At 37.2% G+C, this 21,365-nt stretch overlaps 1 protein-coding gene across 1 annotated transcript; it reads right to left on the bottom strand.

Annotated features, from left to right (window-relative positions):
* Positions 1-2,392: 2,392 nt before the first annotated feature.
* On the bottom strand, positions 2,393-20,746 carry rec8b (REC8 meiotic recombination protein b). The gene is given in 19 exon segments (XM_036564697.1): positions 2,393-2,498; positions 2,587-2,693; positions 7,497-7,558; positions 7,560-7,608; positions 7,792-7,867; positions 8,963-9,011; positions 9,460-9,632; positions 11,154-11,226; positions 12,351-12,491; positions 12,717-12,900; positions 13,746-13,827; positions 13,910-13,991; positions 14,356-14,423; positions 14,884-14,956; positions 16,626-16,746; positions 16,902-16,977; positions 18,711-18,853; positions 20,258-20,326; positions 20,691-20,746. Coding segments are annotated over 19 exon segments (1,764 nt in total). The 3' UTR covers positions 2,393-2,418.
* Positions 20,747-21,365: the final 619 nt, after the last annotated feature.

Here is a 21,365-nt window from a genome sequence, read left to right as displayed (position 1 = left end):
AATAAGAATGTGTAGAAGAATCTCTCTGGCAGATGGGCTGAAATTGTTGCACATGAGTATGAAGGGTTGGGATAAGATACCATCAGAGAACAGCTGTGTGTGGACTGTATGAGGTTTTTGGAAACAGAAAAGTAAAAGTTTAAAATTGGACTTGCAATTAGGACAAATGCACAGTAAAATAAAGCAAACGCCAGGTGCCCTGCATTACAGTGATTTTTACCACATTAGGCAGGACTAGAAGTGAATCAACTAAAAATTTTATTTATTATTATGATAATCACAATAAACACATAGTCCATTAACAGAAGGTTATGGATGCCAAGAAACATAATATAGAACTCTACTTTTCATTTATAAAATTTCTCAGAATTTCCAAAACTGGAGTTCAAAATTGATTAAAAGTTTTAGAGGGAATGGGACCCCTACGCTGTCAGAAAAAAGGTACGTGCAGGTATGTTTTTCATTCTTCAAGGAACAAAATGTAAAGGTACAACAATATTTGTAATTGTGTAGCTTAAATAAGTTTTCACCCTTTAGCCTTTCATTACTTAATGTTTTAAAAAAGCATGTGGAATATATATTAGAGCAGTGGAATATATTCTGTTCAGTGACGAATCACGCTTCTCTATCTCACTGTCTAATGGTCAAGTCTGGGTTTGGAGAACGTTACCTGCCTGACTGCATTGTGCCAACTGTAAAGTTTGGTAGAGGAGGGATAATGCTATGGGTTTTTTTTCCAGGGGTTGGCCTAGGCCCCTTAGTTCCAGCGAAGGAAAATCTTAATGCTTTAGCATACAAAGACATTTTGGACAATTCTATGCTTCCAACTTTGTGGGAACAGTTTGAGGAAGGCCCTTTTCTGTTCCAGCATGACACAAAGCAATGTCCATAAAGGCATGGCTGGGTGAGTTTGGTGTGTCTGACCTCACTGATGCTCCTCTGGATGAATGGGCAAAAATTCCCACAGACACACTCCAAAATCTTGCAGAAATCTTTCCAGAAGAGTGGAAGGTGTTATAGCTGCAAAGGGCGGACCAACTCCATATTAATGCCTATGGGTTTAAAATGGGATGTCTTAAAAGCTCCTGTGGGTATAATGTGTAGGTGTCTCAATACTTTTGTCCATGTAATTGCATGTATGTGTGAAAACTGCAAAACTGGCTGTTATGATTATAAAATAAATAAATGAAGTCTTTTAACATGTATCTGTCAATCAGATGTTAGAGCCTTAACAATCCAGTTAATAAACCTGCAGAAAGTAAGCAGTATTACAAATAAAGATATTAAGCTATTCCCATTATATCCATTCTTTACAGCTAAAGGTTAGGTATGGGTAAGTGAAGTATGTTTTAGAACAAATTCTTAACTATGAAAAGTCATCATCAAGCAAGACACCTCTTTTTTTAGAATTAGCCAAATACATAATCTAAGGGTAATGCTGGACACGCCTATATTTTGCAAACTGAATTCACCAGTAAAGGGACATTACCAAGCAGACTGCTGGGTCTTTGTTTCATTGCAGGCCAGTGTCACATTCCTGCAGCGTAGTTCATGCACCTTCCTCCCATTGTGCGAAGTAAGTCAGCCATGAGATCACAGCCTGTTTCTGCCAGCGAGGCACATCCACAGCAGGGCAGGCAGGGTCAGGAGCTGAGGTCACTCTTCATTTCTCTCTCTACTGATGGACCGAATCTAACCGCAGCATCCATTTTGCCTCCTATTGATTATAGCTGGAAAGTGGAAAATGTGACTCACACTTACACTAAAGACGTGAGAGTATCTAGGGTGCCAATTGTCTACCTCAAAAAAAGAGACAAATGTGTTACAAATTTTAAAACTTAGTAAACATTAGAATTGCTAAGATGGTTTACACCTTAAGAGCACAACTTGTAATGTCATGTGACATGATTCTAAACAGCAATGTGGAGAAAATTATTTTATTCAATCAACATTAAAAATATTTTTCCGGACAACACAGTGTCTTGCATCATCTGAACAGTTTAAAATATTTAAGACATCTGTCTGTATCTCTCAATAACAGCTTCTTCAGAACTTCAAGTTAACTTCAGTGGTAGTAAAAGACTAAAAATTTATGAACAAGGTTTATCAAATAAATAATTACATAAGTTAATGATAAGCATTTAAAGTTTAAAAATGGACAAAATAACATTTAAAAATGTCTCAAATTTTTGCTCCTAGCAGTAACTTATCAGATAAAAAGCATTCTTGGCAACACACAACATGTTTTGCAGTTGAAGTGTTTCCTTTTGTTCTTAAGACTGTGCACAAATGTTTACGTTGATGTATATTTCAGCATCATAGTACTACGGGATTATAAACATAAAAACATGCAATGGAACATTTAAAAACAAAACATTAAACATGTAAAGATGCGTGTAGATGCTGTTAAGAGTATGTTTACAGGTGACCACTGCAGATAGTGATGGGTCCGTATGGTCCAGTTTGATTAACGCTCAGCTTCTGCACACATGCCAACTCTGCACAGTACACAATAACACATCAGAAATGTTGGGAAAAGAAGGCACAGGCACAGGCACACAAACACATACCCAGGTGTTACTTTACCTAGTATATTGTAGAATAAATGAGCTGCAATACTTCGGTCAGTCTCTGGGGGGAGTAGTGAGTGGAAAGAGACTTTCCCAAAGCGATCAATGTAGGTGTTCAGCATTCTGCGACAGAAATTGAAATGAACAAATTAAGACAGTGGATCAGTAGTGTACTACCAGTAGTGCAGGCAGGGCCATTGCACTGGGGCCCATTGTGTGTGGGGGACTGTGGTGACCAGACACCCTCACATCTTGATTGGACCCTTTAAATCGATATTTATGACTCATTCCATAAAAAGAATGCCATTTTCATCCACAAGATCTCACACAACGTATAAGGGACAGAACTCACTCTGCTAATAAACGCTTTTCAAGATTAAAGATATCAATTCAAAGTTTATCATTAACATGGTATTATTAAAACAGGTATTATTTAATTCAATTGTTGGGGGGGATTTTAATTGTCATTTGAACCCTATGATAGATAAATTTTCTATGGGTACAATTTTACTGTCCTCTCAAGCTAAGGCTCTTAATGCTATATGTGAGGATTTAGATTATGTTGATGTTTAGAGAGCCCAGCATCCTGCAGATAAAGAGTTTACTTTTTTCTCAAACCTTCATAAATGTCACATGAGAATAGATTATTTCTTTATCCCTAGTAGGCGACTGCAATGTGTAATTTCTAGCTCAACTGGTAATATAACCCTATCTGACCATGCACCAGTTTTTTTGAAGGTTGAGCTGCGTGATTTGTTACCACAATCCAGACATTGGAGACTTAACCCCTCAACATTGAATGACCATAAATTTCTAGCGTACTTTACATCAGAATTAGAATCATTTATGTCTTTTAACTCTCCGTCCACTGACAATCCATCCTAGTTATGGGAAACTTTAAAGGCCTTTTCACGAGGGGTCATTATATCTTATACATCACATAGACAACGTAAGAAGCACGAACAACAAAAAATATTAGAAACCAAATTGAAATTAGTAGAAAAGGCTTATATTAAGAATCCATCACCAGCAAGATTGAAAGAAATTACCGCCCTGCGCTAAGCTCTAGATTCCCTTCTGACAAAAGATGCAGAGGTGAAAATAAGATTTGCTAAACAACATTTGTATGAACATGGTGATAAGGCAGGGAGACATCTGGCATACCTTACAAAGAAAAAGGCAGACTCCCAAATCATATTTTCAATTCTTGATGTGCAGGGAAACATATCTCAGGAGGCTAAAATTATTAACAATACTTTAAGGGAATTTTATAAAAGTCTGTATAAGTCCAAATTACCTTCGGATGCCCCAAAATTAATAGATGACTTTTTCTCTTCCCTTAAGCTCCCCACTTTAACAATCAGAAATTGGCTCTCATTTCTCCAATCTCCAAAGAAGAGGTGCTCAGTGCTATTAAGAAACTGCAATATGGTAAAGCCCCTGGCACGGATGGACTTGGTAGTGAGTTTTATAAAGAATTTCAGAATCTCTTGGTTGACCCATTGAATATGTTTAATGACTCTTTTGTCAAGGGTCTTCTGCCTACATCCTTACACGAAGCTAATATATCTCTGATTTTGAAGAAGGGAACCCACCAGAGGACCGCGCCTCCTATAGGCCCATTTCTCTTTTAAATGTAGACTTGAAGCTGCTCTCAAAAATATTAACAGCCCGACTAGAAAGTTTGCTGCCTTATATTATTAAAGAGGATCAGACAGGCTTTATTAAGGGCTGTAATTCCTGTAATAATGTTCGCAGACTTTTAAATTGTATTTTTACTTTTCAGAAAAGGGCTGTAGATGGGATGGTGATTTCATTAGATGCAGAAAAGGTATTTGATAGCATAGAGTGGACATACCTTGTATATACTTTACGTAATTTGGATTAGGTGAAAATTTTATCAAGTGGGTAGAGATTCTTTACAATAACCCTATGGCTGCAGTTCTCACTAATGGTTTATGACCTGATAATTTTAGTATTCAATGAGGCACGAGACAAGGCTGCCCACTGTTGCCTTCCTTGTTCAATTTAGCAACAGAGCCATTAGCTGAAGCAATAAGAACAGATCTTAACATACATGGTTTGAATACATCCAAAAAAGAACATAAAATCACATTATATGCTGATGATATTTTGATTTTCCTCTCTGAACCACACCTAGCCTCATAAGTATTATTTCCAAATTTGGTCTTTTTTCAAGTCCATAGCTATGGGTAGCTTAAAACACATACCACAAAATCCATCACCTTTTCCTTTTCAATGGTCAGAGACAGGCTTTATATACTTAGGACTATTCATAACCCCTAAATTTAATCAGATGTTCAAAACAAACTTTACTCCATTGCAGGATCGTATCAAACTAGATTTGGAGAGATGGCATGCTCTCCCTATCTCTTGGATAGGCCGTATAGCATTGATAAAAATGAATATCCTTCCAAGACTGCTTTACCCTATATGGATGATTCCAGTCCTTTTCCCAAGCAAGTCTCTTAAAACTCTAGATAAGTGGTTCAGCTCCTTTATATGGGCTAAGAAGAGGCCACAACTGAAAATGGCAGTTTTACGTCTTCCGGACATGAGAGGGGGTTTTCACTTCCTGGATATTAAAAAATATCAGCTATGTGCTCACTTACGTTTTATATTTGATTGGATATATGAAGACAACTCTTCTTTGTGGTTTGATATCGAAAATTCACAAACAAAATATCCCTTACGAAACTTGATATTTCTTAGAAACTTTGAGTCAGTAAGAAGCTCCTGTGAGAATCCCATTGTAATTAACACTGTTAAAGCATGGAGAATTATTATGCATCTGGAAGGTAGATCTAAGCTGACTTCTGTTTATACTCCTATATGTGATAATCCTTTCTTCCGGGTGTTACAGATTCTCATTTCCGTTTTTGGGCATCAAGGGGTCTTTCTCGCCTGAGGGATTTATTTGAAGGGTCCACACTGATGTCATTTAGTCAGACATCTGATAAGTATGTCATTCATAAACATGACATCTTTCGTTTTTTTTCAGATAAGGGACTTTGTAAGAAAGGACACAACGCTTCACCTAGATATGCTACCCTCTCAGATAGAGAGGCAGCTTTTTCTGCCCAAACAGAATAGATCTACTAGCTTCTTTTATAATATATTAAGAGAATATCCCAATGCTAACACTCATTATTTGAGGATGTTTGGGATTGATATAGAGATAGAGGAGGATGTGTGGAACAAGGTTTGGAAGAATGCAAACTCTATCAGTATATGTAATAAAGCAAAAGCTATCCAGTTTAAAATCTTACACAGAGTGCATATATCTCCAAGTCACCGCAGTAAATTTAAAGAGGGTTTTTCTCCTATGTGTCCTAAATGTAAAGTGGAGGTAGGTAGCCTCACCCATTGTCTGTGGACTTGTTACAGAATTCAAAAATTGTGCGGGGATATCGCACAGGAACTGTACAAGATTTTCGGAACCGATGTAAGGATGGACCTATTGTGTTTATTGCTTGGGTTCGCAAATAATTATATTTCCGACAAGTTTAAGAAAAAACTCTGCAATGTTTTAACATTCTGTGCAAGGAAACGTATTTTATTACAATGGATAACAGATAAAATACCCTCTATAGCAACCTGGCACAGAGTTGTTTTGGAACATGTATCTCTAGATTATTTGACACACCTGTTACATTCAAAAACAAACGTCTTCTACGATATTTGGGAACCTTTTCTGCTGTATATTGGGTCAGATCTCAAGTATTCTGGTGAGAGCACCTGTATAGTTTACTGTGCCATTTTGATATGTTGGTCAGCATAAATATTTGTTTATGTAAGCTGGGGGTTGTTGTTTTTTTTTTTTTGTTATGTGTGTATGGTGTATGCTTGTTGATAAAAATTTAATAAACAATATTTAAAAAAAAACAAAACAAAACAAAACAAAAAAAAAACAGGTATTATTTGAGTGGTGGGCATTCTCAGCACTGCAGTGACACTGACATGGTGGTGGTGTGTAAGTGTGTGTTGTGCTGGTACGAGTGAATCGGACACACCAGTACTGCTGGAGTTTTTAAAACAGTTTCTTCTTACAGCCTTACCTATTAGGCACACCACCTTGTAGATGTAAAGACAACAGCTCATCTGTTGCTGCAGTTTGTGTTAGTCATCCTCTAGTCCTTCAACAATGGTCACAGGCTGTTAAACAACTAAAATTAGAAGGTCTAAGCGTGCTAAAAGAGTGTGGCAAACAGTTTTGCATGAAATATTCCACCTCAGCACTTCAGTACTCTTGGATTGGACTTTTCAGTGTTGTCACAAATAAGTAAGTAAATAAGTAAGTAAGTAAGTAAGTAAGTAAATAAATAAATAAATAAATAAATAGGTCAGAAAATAAAATGATTACTTATGTGGAAAAATCTGTTTTATGGTGAAAGCAATATGTAATTGGAACCATGGAGGACAATAAAGCATGATTTCTTGGCATTAAAAAAATCAACTTAGCATGTGAATTTGGCACCAGTCTCACGGAATGACTCTTACGCGATTTTATCCATGACTTATGGGTAGCTACAATAACGTAATAATAATAATATTTGAACCATTAGCTTACATTTTAACACAAACTTGACATGGTAATAGTGAGCACACAAGCAACTTATACTGTGATTTCTATCATTTTCATATGGGTGGCCCATACATTTTTAGAAGTGAAGCACCACACGGACCTTCCTTCCAATCGTCGTTCCGACCCTCCCTCCCTCACCCTTAGCAGGCTGAAGATTCTCTACAAAGCCTCGCCATTAGCATTCATAGGTCCCTCATAAGAGCAGCGCTTCGCAACAATGATATGGTTTTTGCACTGTGGCCAATAACATTCTAGTTGCACTGAAGTGGGTATTTAATCAATATATTAGGACTATATTAATCCACATTTAGGAGGATTACTTGAGTAGGCTGTGTGGAGTGATCTCCCTCGTTTCTGCCTCTCCCTGTGGCAGCTCCACCCTGCTCCTCTGATATCGCCTCCATATGGACAGTAGCTTCATCTTGAGGAGACCTACAAACAAAAAATATGATTTTCTGTCTTCATTCTTCATGATGTATCTCTGTATTCAAGTATGGTAACTTGAATAGGTTCTGATGCCACTGCTCTGAAACTGGTTTCATTTCCCACATTACTTTCTTCATACATCATTGTCTGTGAGCTATGAAATGTTATTGTCTTGCTATTTTTTTTTACCATCTGCTAGTGGGAGTGATGAGATCACTCTGAGCCCTGTCTCCTTTTGAAACATCCAGTGCCACATCGGAGGCAGCTACAACAACCAGAAGACACACACACACACACACACACACACACACACGCACACACACACACACACACACACACAATCATATAATGCATTCACCCCATGGAGTTCTTCTTAATTCATTTTGTATTTTAAGGAGAATTCCTTTTTTTTTGCATTTTTTATTAAATGGCTAAAATGTAAAAAGTCATTCAGAGTGGTTTGATGTGAAATGAGCTATGTTCTAGAGTTACTTACAGTCAGAATTTGTACAGTAGTGAAAAGTGTTTAATGTCTCTAAAAGTTGCCTCAGAAGGTTATTAAAATAAAAGATAAACATAACTTGATGCTTGAAAAAATGTTTTCAGGAAAAAATTTGGCCTAAAACATAATTTTTAAATTCCATTCACAGCAGCAAGATATATGCAGGGCATTGTAAAGCAAAATAGTACTCAAATAAGACTAATTTTTTCTAATGTACCAGTATTTTACCATCATCAACATCAGCTATAAAACAGGACATATGTGTAGGTGCACTGGTCTTTCTGGATAGTCAATAAAATGGATATATTTGCATTGTAGAAGTTGTGACCCCTGGTTCCTTTCACCACCACTGTAAGGAAATCTCAGATAATAAGTTTCTCCACAATTAATCGTTTCTAATCAAACCACTCCGAATGACTTTCAATGTCAACAACTGAGCTATGCTAGACATTTGAAAAATCATTGGAATTTATTTTCAAGGCATATTCTATTGGTATTAATCCAATTTCCAAATTTCAAACGCAATGACTTTAAAACATTTAGTCATATCCAGTAAATTTGAGCAAATATGAGCAGATGTTGATGTTGACTTTTTCAGTGCAGATTTTGAGAAAAACTGCTGAGACCAAGCTAGCTGACAAGCTAGGCTTCTTACACCGAAAGATGAAGTTTAAAACTTTCAGATGGAATAATGGACGCTGCACATAATTGCTTGCTGCATGTTAAAGATCAATTTAACCACAAACAGTGCCAATAATTACACACTAACATCCATAATTAGGTACTAAAAATGACAAAATAATGATTGTTGCTTTTCCCACCATTTTTCATCATTGATTGCAGTTTGTGGTATCTGACCTGAGATTTTAGAGAAGAGCAGGCCAGCCTCCCCAGATTCTCTCAGCACCTGAACAAGAAAAGACAGTATGACAAAGATAATTTTGCTCCATAAATACAAAGTACTTTTAGGCAATATTATGTAATGTTAACATTATTATTAACGTTAATAATTTATTTGTTTGTCTTATGTTATTAATTTATTTTGCCAGCTGTTCCTTCTTAAATAGTTTAAGTTTTTCACAGGCTTTTAAAATTGTGGCAACTGTTCATAAACATCAGAGAGACTAAATATTGTGATACATATTGTGTATTGTGAAACTCATGTTAGTTTTTTCTATATTGCCAAACCTTAACACATTATTAAGGTATATAAAAGGTAAACACTGTCCTTAAATGCAAAACAGAGTTAGAAATGCCCAGTTAGCTGGTAAGATCTCGCTAGAGCTTCAAGTTTAAGTCAGATTACCAGATGGGTATTTTTAATTGAGCACTTATAACTACTAGAAGCCTCTCACCTCCATACTGGAGTCTCTCTTCCTCCACTCTCCCTCTTTTTCCTCCCCCCTTTCTCTCTCTATCTCGGACAGCTCGCTGTCCTCCTGTGGGCGATGTCTCTTGGTGGGGTCGGGGAGGGTGGTGGAGACACAGCACTGTTTCCATAGTGACTGGAGGTCGTGGTGGAGAAACACTGCAGCAGAATTTGCATCAGCAGAGGTGGTATAATTTTTACAAATGTGTTAAATTTAATGATAGCACTTTCTGTGGTTTCCTGTGATTTCTGGGTTAAAGTTTCAGCACAGTTGATGGAAGCTCAGTCACCTGAGACCTCAGAGATTACAGAGTTTGATCCCAGCTGATAATTGCTGCCATTGTGCCTTTTAAGTTGCTCCAGGGGGATTCCCCTTGTAGCTGGCAAAGGTAAGTCACATTTGGACAAAATGTTAAGTTTAGCTAAAGTAAAAGCCTAATGGATAAAATATTCTTGGAAAGCAAGAATTTTATCACCCTGCACATGGGAGACTGGAGACTGGAACATCACTGCAATAAGACAAATAGACGTGGGCTGCTGAGTGATACATACATGGACACCCGTAGGTGGACCTGAACTGAGGCAACTAACACGTCAGCGGTGTGGTATTATTTCACGTTTGCACAGTAGTGACAAATGCTCATTGCTAAATCTATAATAATGTAATAATGCCAGTATTTTAAAGGGAGACAACAGTAAAGGGTAATATACTGGTTGAATTTTTTCTTGAAGTATTAGTTTTGTCATTACTTTGTTCCAGTATGCCACAAATAAACTCAGATAAGGCAAAACAAGCTAACATTAGTCCCTTTACCTGAATGGCATAATCAGGGATCTTTTTGTAATCCCTCATCTCTTGTATTCTAGATTGTTATTGAGAATGCAAATATTTGAGATATATATGCGAGGATTAGTCGGTCTCCAGGGGTAATGACATCCTTTAGCCTAGGGTTAGCCTTTAATATAACCCGCTATCTGTGTCCACCATCTGCGGTGCTGCCTCTGTCGGTTATCTTTCCAGGCCCAGAGAACCTGCTGTGTACTGCTGTGTACACTACCATAGCATTATCTACATAATGTTCAATTCTGTTTTCACTACTAAAAAAATAAATCCAACAAGTGAATGACATTCATTCAAATTTAGTGTGTTGAATTTGTGACACAAAACCCATAAATATTTAAAAAATGGAATTGCGTAAGTATCAGGATCAGGCACCTGTTGAGTAGTTACGTGAGATAGAGTTACTATCAGCATCAGTACTCGGTATCGGAAGGCAAAAGGTGGTATCGGTGCATCCTTATACAATATGTAATACAGCTCCCTGCTTTTACAGCTAAAGAAACAGAAGGTTAAAAATGTTTCTAGCTTAATAGGTAAGGTAGCCAGTCAGCAGCAAAATCGAAATGAAGAACATGATGTGGTACTTGCACTAGTACTAATGAAATTTCAAATACCTTATCACACAGTGCAAATACACATGGAAAATGACAATTAATATAACATTTTGACACTTTTAAGGAATAGAAAGCTTCATTTCATATACAGGAATATACTGTTATTTCATTAATTTATGTTTTTCATTTGGATTCTGCTACTGATATGCAGGGACCACTGAAGCATATTTTGAAGGTCTGCTAGAAGCACTGTGTGAGTAACAAAGCAAATATATCAAGGCTTACAGTTACAAGGCGAACTGAAGACATATGATGATGGGATCTTGAAGGTTGGCAGAACTTGTATCAGTACATCAGACTATAATAGAGGAGGAGAGATAAACAGAAGACAAGAAATAAATTAATTGTCAAAAAGGACGTTTTAAGTCAGCAGTTTAATATATATAAAAATGTAATTAATTAATCTAACATTTCTTCAAATTTGTAATAGGCTAACTAATCATGCCTACAATGTAATCCATAACTATAACTAATTGGGGAGTGACAATATTTGTTGTTTTGGCTCTGTACTCTAACCATCTGAATTTGAATTGAAACAATTCCTGTGACTATCGGGAATTCATTCAAAGCTATGTATATCACATGTATACCTGCCTTCATGACCCAATTAAAGCACTAGCAGTGTGAAAACCAACAATTTGGTATGATAAACAAGAACACACTGGTGAACTTAAAGTAAACTATTGTAGTGTATGACTGACAAAAATTTTAAAGGAAAACTCCCTTTTATTGAACATATCGAGACTTCTTGGTTGAACATATCGAGACTTCTTGGGACTTCTTGGAATGCCCTCATTTACCACAAGAAAAGAAACTGCTAACTGAACAAAATCTCATGGACTGATGCAATATAGATTAAGTAGTACCAGAGTGAAAGAATGAGTCAAAAGTGAAATGTTCTTGACTGGCCAAGTCAATTACCACACTGGGACCACACTAAACAAGTGTGAACTGAAAATGGCCATTACATGCCTGTTATTGATGCCTATCAGTTCCAGAACAACAGAAACTGTGTCATTGTCCCTTTTTTACTAATCCCTCTATATAACATATACAATACCAGTCCAAAAGTATGTGGACACCCCTTTTAATTACTGAGTTTGGCAATTACAGCCTCACTCGTTGCTAACAGGTACATAAAATCAAGCACACAACTCCTCAGACAAACACTGGTTGTAGGTGTCGTACTAACTTTCAATGCAGCACTTGCAGTCTGGCACATTACATTCAGGGGTCAAGTCTCAAGCCAGAAAAGGTTGATATTCTGGTCTTCTTGGACATTTAAATTTTAGTCCCAATATGTGTCAGAAAAATCACATATCACAAATTACAAATTAGATATTTCCGAAATCATTCAGCCCTAATGGTTGTGTCATTTGGGTGCCCACATACTTTTGGCCATGTAGTGTACATACAGCATACCAGTAACTGAGTCTCAGCCAATGGATTATTGATTTGTTCTCGCATTGCTTCCTGGGAGATCTGTGTGTGCTGATCAGCAAAGATCAGTTGCCGTTTGCGACTTCGTCTTTCAGGAGGAATCCTCTCTTCAGCCATAGGAATCTGAGAAATAGGGAAAACAAATGAAGAAATGTACATATGAATGTCTGAAATACCTCTGATGCTTTGCTGATGAATGTGTGCTGATGTCACTGCCTTTATGTGTCTTTCATGTTTCAGAAAAATCAAAACTTGTGTTATGCAACGATAGCCTGCATAACATAGACACACATATAACATAACCACACACACACACACACACACACACACACACACACACACACCCACCTCACTACTACAGTGCTCTGTCTCTTTTTCCTGTTCTAGATCCCTCTCACTGGCCTCTGTAGTAGCTAGTATGGTTGCGGGTGGAGGGGTCATCTCCGTGGCAACCATTTGCAGGGCGACATCCAGTGGTTGCCTAGTGTCCTCGATGATCCAAGACTTGTCCTCAGCCGATATATCCTTCAGTCTGGATAAACACAGTGGCAGAGAGAGCATCAACATGATTTACCATTTACACTGCAAAAACTGATATATTAGAAAGTGAAAACATCTTAAACATAGTTAATATATCTAATATTTCTCATTATATTATAACATTGTTGTAAGAATATTTTAAGTTTATTCAACCTGTTTCTATACATTTTTTGCTTGTTTTAAGTACTTTTAAATAAAGTGTCATTCCTTTGGCATATCATTTTACTTGTTTGGAGAAATAATAAAGATAAATAATTCAAAATACTTACATTACTCTGCCAAATGGAACACGTTCATAAGATAAAATTACTTAAAACAATCTTTAAAAATCTTACAATTTGCTTACAATAATTTTAGAATCAGAAATATTAGATATTTTGACTAAATTTAGAATGTTTTTGCTTGCTAAGATTTCATTTTCTGTTGTGTAGGACAGTTGTAATAAGATCCAGAGCAGGGACATCATTAACTGTCCTAGGTTTGATTGTTCATGATGCCAACTAGCAAACCAAGCAAAAAATGTTTGGACCCAAGATGAAGCATTTTCTTTTGTTATAAAACAACACAGATTTAACCTTAGGCAGGAATTTTCCTAGGACTGCTTCATAAACTGCATAACAAATAATAGCTCACTATTCTACTATCCAAACTGTTAACAATTTAGTTTTAGAGACAGATTAAACAAGCTAATGATATCTTTTTCATCTTTTTCAGCTACTGAACCTGCATGTTCTAAAGTATCAATTATATCTAGAACACAAGCCTCAAGTATGGTTTTGTATGTGTAATGACTTTATAACAAAAGGTAACTACTCTTCATCTACATATACTACTCACTGTTCTAAGGAGACCATGGCAACCTCTAACTCTCTTGATCTCTCTCCTTCTGCTGCCCTCTCTCTCTCCTTATCCTCCACTTCTGTTAGAGAAATAAGAGAAAGAAAAACCCATCCACCCATTCCTTAATGTGTCCATTCATTTCATTGGTCTGTCGACCTCACCTCCAAGGAGGAACTGATCCTGTTGCTTCATAAGCAGGTCGATCTCCTGGGCTGTAGCCTGAGGTAACTCTGCTCCTCCAAACTAAAGATTGAGGGAAGAAAGTGGAAAACAACATACAAGAGAGAAGAAACGTGAGACCTGGTGACGCATGTGGGTGAGAAAATTTCAAATATAGACTACGATCTCTACTGTAGGGTGGCCATGACTCAAAGTAATGTAGGCACTAACGTAGGCAGATAACCCGAGTTTTCACATTTATTCATGCTCACATTTTCTTGCACATGGCTAAGCTGTGGATGACTTTAACTTCACGAATGGATTTTGCGTGGAGAAATGCACCAGAAATGAGGTCATAGTTGAAGCGTGGGCAAAAAGTATGCAAATAAAAAAATATAAAGAAGGCTGAAATCAATGTAGTAAGAATTGTTGTAAAGCAGTAGTGTACCTCAGCAGTGAGGATAGTTACTGGCTCCCTGTCTTTGATGGTAATTGCTTCAGGAGAGGCAGTGAGGCCTTGAGAGAGAGAGAGAGAGAGAGAAAGAGAGAGAGAGAGAGAGAGTGCTGAACTGACGTTCAAATTACAGTTAATATGCAGTAATATTATTAGAGATGCATCAGTGTGGGAATTGTGGGCTGATGCCAAAAACATTTCATGTACATATCTGATGATGCTGATGCCAATGCTTAAAATGAAGAAAAGTGACTTCATAAACCTGGATTAGCCTAATGAAGACATTTATCTTTTTTTAGAGTTACAAATGCAGTAAAATTCATGAAATGCAGATATTTTGGCACAGCAGCCCACTGTCACCTAAACTTTCTGTTCTTTTGGAGTACAATAAATTTGTCATGACTAAATATAACAACAATATGTAAACATAACAATGCGCAGAAGAAAACAGCAACAGAGATAAGAAACAAAAGTAAATTAATCAATACCAGTAATTTTCCTCATCCTCTTTTAATTTCTTACCTATGGGTGCAGTGCTTTTCTTACTAGTCTCCAGAAGGCGGTCTGGAGATGAAGCAATCATGAACTGCCAAGGCTGGAAGTAAGCAATAAATCCATTCAGGGTCAAAGCTCACACTAAGGACTTCCATAGAGATTATTTGTGTGTGTACTTGAATCACTCGTAAAACCCTCTTGGTGCTGAATGGGGAAAATATGTGTAGCACAAAAGTAACATTTTTTGGCCATGACCACATAAATAAGAACTTTGCATCTATTTGTATGAATATTGCATACTTCTAACAGTAAGAACGCTGCCTGAAACAACCAGCGTGTGTGTTTATTAAGTACACATACACTGTATGGCCAAACGGATGTGGACAACTGACCATCACACCTACATGAGCTTAATGGACCATTCAGAAACCAAGGGCATTAATATAGAGTTAATGTGACTATAACATCCTACCCTTACCTGGGAATTTTGGAGTATGTGTGTGTCAAAAGAGCATTTGTGGGTTAAGGTAGTGATTTTGACAAGAAGGCCTGGCTAACAATCAATGTTCCAATTAATCTCAAAGGTCTTTAGTGGGGTTGAGGTCAGGACTCTTTGCAGGCCACTGGAGTTTCTGCACAACAAACTTGCCAAACCATGTCTTTATAGGCCTTCGCTTTGGGCACAGAGGCACAGTCATGCGGGAACAGGAAAGGGTTTTTCCAAAACTGTTGCCACAAAGCTGGAAGCATATAACTGTCTTTATATGCTGTAGCATTAACATTACCCTTCACTGGAATTAAGGGGCCAAGCTCAAACCCTGAAAAACAGCCCCAGCCCATTAATCCCTCTGCCACCAAAATGTTAGCACAATGACGAACCCAGATTCGTCCATCAGACTGCCAGATTCATTACTCCATAGAACATGTTTCCACTGCTCCAGAGTCCAGTGGCAGTGTGCTTGATACCACTCCAGCTGATGCTTGGCATTGCGCATTGTGATCTTAGGTTTGTGCGCAGCTGCTTGGCCATGGAAACCTATTTCATGGACCTCCTGAGGCAGAGTTCTGTTTTGCTTCCAGAAGCAATTTTGAACTCTCTAGCAAGTGATGCAACAAAGCATGTTTTTACTTGCTACACGATCCAGCAACTCTGCTCTGTGAGTTTGCATGGTCTACTGCTTTGTGGCCGAGCTGATGTTGCTCGTAGACGCCTCCATTTCACAGGAATAGCCCTTACAGTTGACTGGGGCAGATCTAGCAGGGCAGAAATTTCACAAACTTGTGACAAAGGTGGCATCCTATGACACTGTCATAGGCTATGTTTAAAGTCAATTAACTCTGCAATACGACCCATTCTAACTGCCAATGTTTTTCTATGGATATTTTAAGGCTATGTGCTTGATTTTATGCAGCTACTAACAATGTGTGCGGTTGAAACACCTGAACTAGGGGGGTGTCCACATACTTTTGGCCATATAATGTTCCTTGGCTTGTAACTACAAACTTTGGCCATTTGATCAGGTGCACCTACCATACAGGTGGACTATAAAGGTTTACAATTACATAACGTAGCCTATCTGCTGCACAATTTACAAGTGTGTACTGTCCATTATTAGAAAGGGACCAAAATAGGACCATTGCTGACCAGATATTATTTGGGTGGTGGAACATTCTCAGCTGTGACACTGACATGGTAGCGATATATTAGTGGGGGTTGCACTGGTACAAGTTTATCAGGCACAGCAATGTGGTCAGTGTTATTTCCAAACCTGTGGTAGCTGAGAGGGACTAGACAGCTCACACTCAGCTCCCATTTTCCCAAAGAACGGTGCCAGGGCTCCCTCTGCCTCCTCCAGCAGGAACAGCGAGTCAGGGAGGTTCAGAGCCAACCTGTAAGCCACCTCAGTATGCTTATTGTAGTAGTTACACAGTATCATAACATTATCTGCAGTATAAGTGCAAGCCTTGTAAGTCAATAGTATGTGTCTGTCAAGGTAAACTACATTTATGAATTGTGAAGTAACTGACAGGTCTTTGAGTCTGACCTGTCTGGCTCCTGCATGTCAATCCGTGAGTGTTTTTCTGAGCGTAGTAAGTGCTCAATGGTCTGCTGGACTTCCTCTTTAAGAAGATGGATCAGGTGTTACCCAAAAATTTCATTTCATCAATCACATTAATGTTACAAAGAGGCAATCAACACTAAACTTGATATTTTAAACATGTTCAAATACATGCTCACTGGAACATTTTGTTAATATTTTGTTATTAAGTGATTTCCCCAACAATGCTGGTGAAACTATGGGTTCCTCCAAGAAAATTTTATTTTGCTGCATCTGTAACTCTAGTAGCAGGTGCTTTGCTCTTTGCACCAAGAATAAAACCTCATCTGAGAGATGACACTTTCCATTGTTTTGCGGTAAATCTGTAGGTTGTGTTGTTTTACAACTTTCTCAGACATTGCTAAATATCCTTCCCTTGCTTCATCACCCACTAAACACAACCTCTGCACACATATTCGCAATCCATGCCTAGTGTGTATTTTTCAAATATGCTGATCGGCCGTAGACCAGCAAAAATTGCAGGTAGACATACCCATTAATATCCTCATTATATGTTGTTCCACTTACAAACCAAGTCAAATCAGTCTATTCATATTATGTGTAAGCTTTTCACTGTATGCTTCAATCTTTTCCCATTTCATTCAAATTTTTCTAGTCTGGCTAGTTGACTAGTGACTTCCTCTGTGAAGTGTTGAAGAACCCAAAATGTTCAGGTCATTATGATAATCCCTAAAACTGCCTAGGACAGGGCTGAGCTATAATTTGAAACTACTGTTGATTACTAAACAATGGTGAAACATTTCTTGCTTAAACAATAAATACCACCCTTTCCATCCAATTAAGCTGCATTTGAGGGGGTATGGGAAAGATAAACAGTAAAGGTTGAGGTATATTTCTAATCTTTCTCAAAATGACAAACACATTTAATTTCAGATTCATGTAGATACTCTCTCTATTAAGACTACTTGTATGTTCCACACATTGATCTCTAAGTGCAGTAGTGCACATGGAGTGGCTCTTGCAATTATGTAAATCATTTTCTAGGTGTAAGGAGTTAGAAAAGCTATTTTTGTGTCTCTGTCAATGCTGCTGCCAAAACACTATTTATATGGACAACAACAAATAAACCAAAGCCCTTGCAGCACATTTTGTAAAGTGTGGGTCACTGATCAATAAGTGCTAATGGATGTGTGGTGAGATAATGAGTATTGGACTGTCTTTGTTTAAAGCAGGATGGAAAGAACATAACTATTAAAAACACAGTCTGTAAATGCCATACATTTTAAACAGTAGGTGCTGCAGTGAAATTATGTGTTAAAGATGAGAATAGGCTTTGTTTGGTTACACAATATGGATAAAATGTATAGTGGATACACCTTGTAACATATTAAACACATACTGATTAACCAGTGATGTGACATTGTTAAAGACTGGCCTGCATTATTTTGACCAAGTTTTTTAATAGCCAATCAAAACAACCTCAGAAACCCTCTGGACTTATTATCATCAAAATAATTACTACACATAGCAAAAAAATCTCTGCAGTTGGTTAAACACTCATTTGTATATTGCAGCCTCCTGTGGTCAGTTTTTCAAAGGCAAATATCAATATAATGATTAAAAACAAACAATACATTGTGCAGCCCTACAGTCTGGCCTGACAGATATATTTAGATAGAAGCAGAACACACTGCAGGGCTGTCTAGTAAACTAAAAAAAATCACCAGTGTTAAATGAACTCCTACAGATTTACACCAAATTAAGTTCAAATATTTGAGGATATGAGAATCTTACCCAGCAAGAAGGCACACTGTCGGTGAAAGACAATGACCACTCCATACTGCAGCTGAGAGGAGAGATATAGAGAGAATCGAGGGCGTGGCAGGCTTGGGTGAAGAGGTGGAACCTGGACTTTCACATAGTCAATTATATCCTCACTGTACAAACACACACACAAAAAATACAGCTTTTAATTCCACTATATTTTTTAATTGTTTCATCAAAACAGATATGGTAAAAGTTGTGGTCTGCTCATATACTAGAGACCTAGATAGCTGATGATGACATACTATGCACAATATATCAGAATCATTTTGGTATTAGTAAAAAAAAAAAATGATGTTTAGAATTGACTGATGTTCCAAATAAATACACAAAATTAAATTATGTATTTATTGTACTTTTGAAGAACAAAACGTTTAGGCAAGGCAAGGTTACTATACTGAAATGCCTGCATTTTATAAAATCTACTGTATTTGTAATCCTATCGAAGTAAATGTTATATTTCCCTGTACATTTTATAAATGCTGATGTATCATCATTGGCAGATGTGTACATGAAAAATATGACAAATGGTAAAATAGACTGTGTTAAAAGCATATTCATTGTTTACCCTTGGTAGATTGGTGGCTCATGATTGCCCAATCGCTTTAAACCTATAAACCTATAATGCTTGAACATGAAACTAGTGTTTTCATTTACAGCAAAAGATTAGAATTTACGTGGTGAAGCACAATGTCTTGTGCAGAGATGTTCAAGAGTTGTATATGTAGTTGAGTGGGAAATAAAAAAAACCTGGAGCAGAGTGGGAGCGGAATGATTATAGACTGCTTTTAGCAGGGAGTGAAAATTGCTGCCGTTCCACTTTACTCCCATACTCTGGTTCATGCTGATTTGTTGCTGCAAGAATGGTGCAGAGTGCCTAGGAAGAGAGCAAGATGTTGTTCTTCTATGTAATGGGCTCATTTGCCTTTTCTGTAGAAACCACTGTCAATGATCAAACTAAGCATCAGTGTGCATCCTAGCAGAGAAAAGTGGGAGGGGAGGCTGCAGGATTTATGCTATATACACACCCACACTCAAATGACTGGACTGTAATTTTTTCTGCGGTTGCGGATAAATTCTAGAGATTGCGTTTTTTTTGGCTTATTTTGTGCTTAAAAACCAAATCAAAAATTTGATGCGTGTAAATATGTGCTATTATACCCCTCGTATTTTACCTATTGATCCCACCATCACCCATGGCTGGGAGCACAAGAGAGTATTATTGACCTCACTTTCTTTGGCTGGATAGGATGGCCATTACTCTCCTCCCATCATTCAGTGCAATACTGAATAATACTGGGCAATATGAAAAAAAAAGCCAAAAAATAAATAAATAAACAATAAAAATAATAAAGGACAAAATAAATGCACCTATTGCACCTTCAGCTGAGTCATTCAGGTATCTTAAAAATTCATCAAAATCAAAATTGTACCAGTTATGTAGGTCTCTACAAGTACACATCATTATTTATGGCTCAACTCAACATCAAAACATCTTTACAGCATACTGTAGTTACCATGTTTTCCCAATGTTGACCTTCAGAAACTCCCTTCTTGTTATCCTGATACCTTTTGTGGCTGCCAACCTGTCAATGTTAACAGTAAGTTATATAACCTACATACATTAACTTTCACTTAATGAAGTATACACAGTAACAAAATGGACTATGCAAAGAAATGTTTTTTTTTTCCTGTTAATCCTGAAATGAGTAATCAGTGAAATGCCATTAGCCAACTTTAGGTAAACATAGCTCAAGTTATCCATAGCTAATTCATTCAGATAACCCACACTCAATAGCTTAGGTTAGGTTACGTCATGTAGCTAACCTAGCTAACCTAGAGCATGTATGTCCAAAATGTTTAAGTGTATTTAAATGTACTATTATTATGATTATGATTATTATGATAATAATAATAATAATAATTATTATTATTAGCCAAAAGTCTTACCAGATTGTAGAGAAACAGCCAGTATGACGCTGAAGAACGTTTGGGTAGTAAAACATTTTAGCTACGCTTCCTATCTAAAGTAAACTCAGAGGTGATCTGCGTTGTCTTGGTCTAGGTCTATTGCACAACTCTCAGTGCTAATAAAATTTATATTGGGATGAGAAAATCTGGATAATTTTATGCAATTGATTCAACTATATATAGATATGATTTTATGTCTCAAAACGCCTTCAGGCTTTTTGGCGCTTTCTGCTAAAATTTGAAAATTGAACGTCTTGTCAGTTCATCCAATCCATGCTCAGATCGTGCTGAACGACCAATCAGGCTGCTGCTCTCAATCTATAGCCGAACAACGCTGTGAGGGATTGTGGTAGGAAGGAAAGTGTGGGTTTATTTTGGACATTTCAGACTATACTTATTATAAGTGTGATACTGTATTGTTAGACACAATCTGGCTAATTCACTGAACCTTCTTCAAGTTTCTTGAAAGAAAGGTAGAAGGTTACAGTCTATTTACTCCAATAAATCTAAACCACTGAGCAGCCACGCTCTAGCAATAATGAGAGGCCATGTTCATACTTTTTATATTTTATATTTTGTCTTTTTCTATGGTTTAAAATTGAATAACTCTAACGTTTGCAAAAGACAGCCTGTAACGGAAAAATGTGTAACTCT

This window comes from Colossoma macropomum, unplaced genomic scaffold, assembly GCF_904425465.1.
Source record: "Colossoma macropomum unplaced genomic scaffold, Colossoma_macropomum, whole genome shotgun sequence".
NCBI classification, from domain to species: domain Eukaryota; kingdom Metazoa; phylum Chordata; class Actinopteri; order Characiformes; family Serrasalmidae; genus Colossoma; species Colossoma macropomum.
This window is presented reverse-complemented; position numbering and strand designations above follow the sequence as displayed.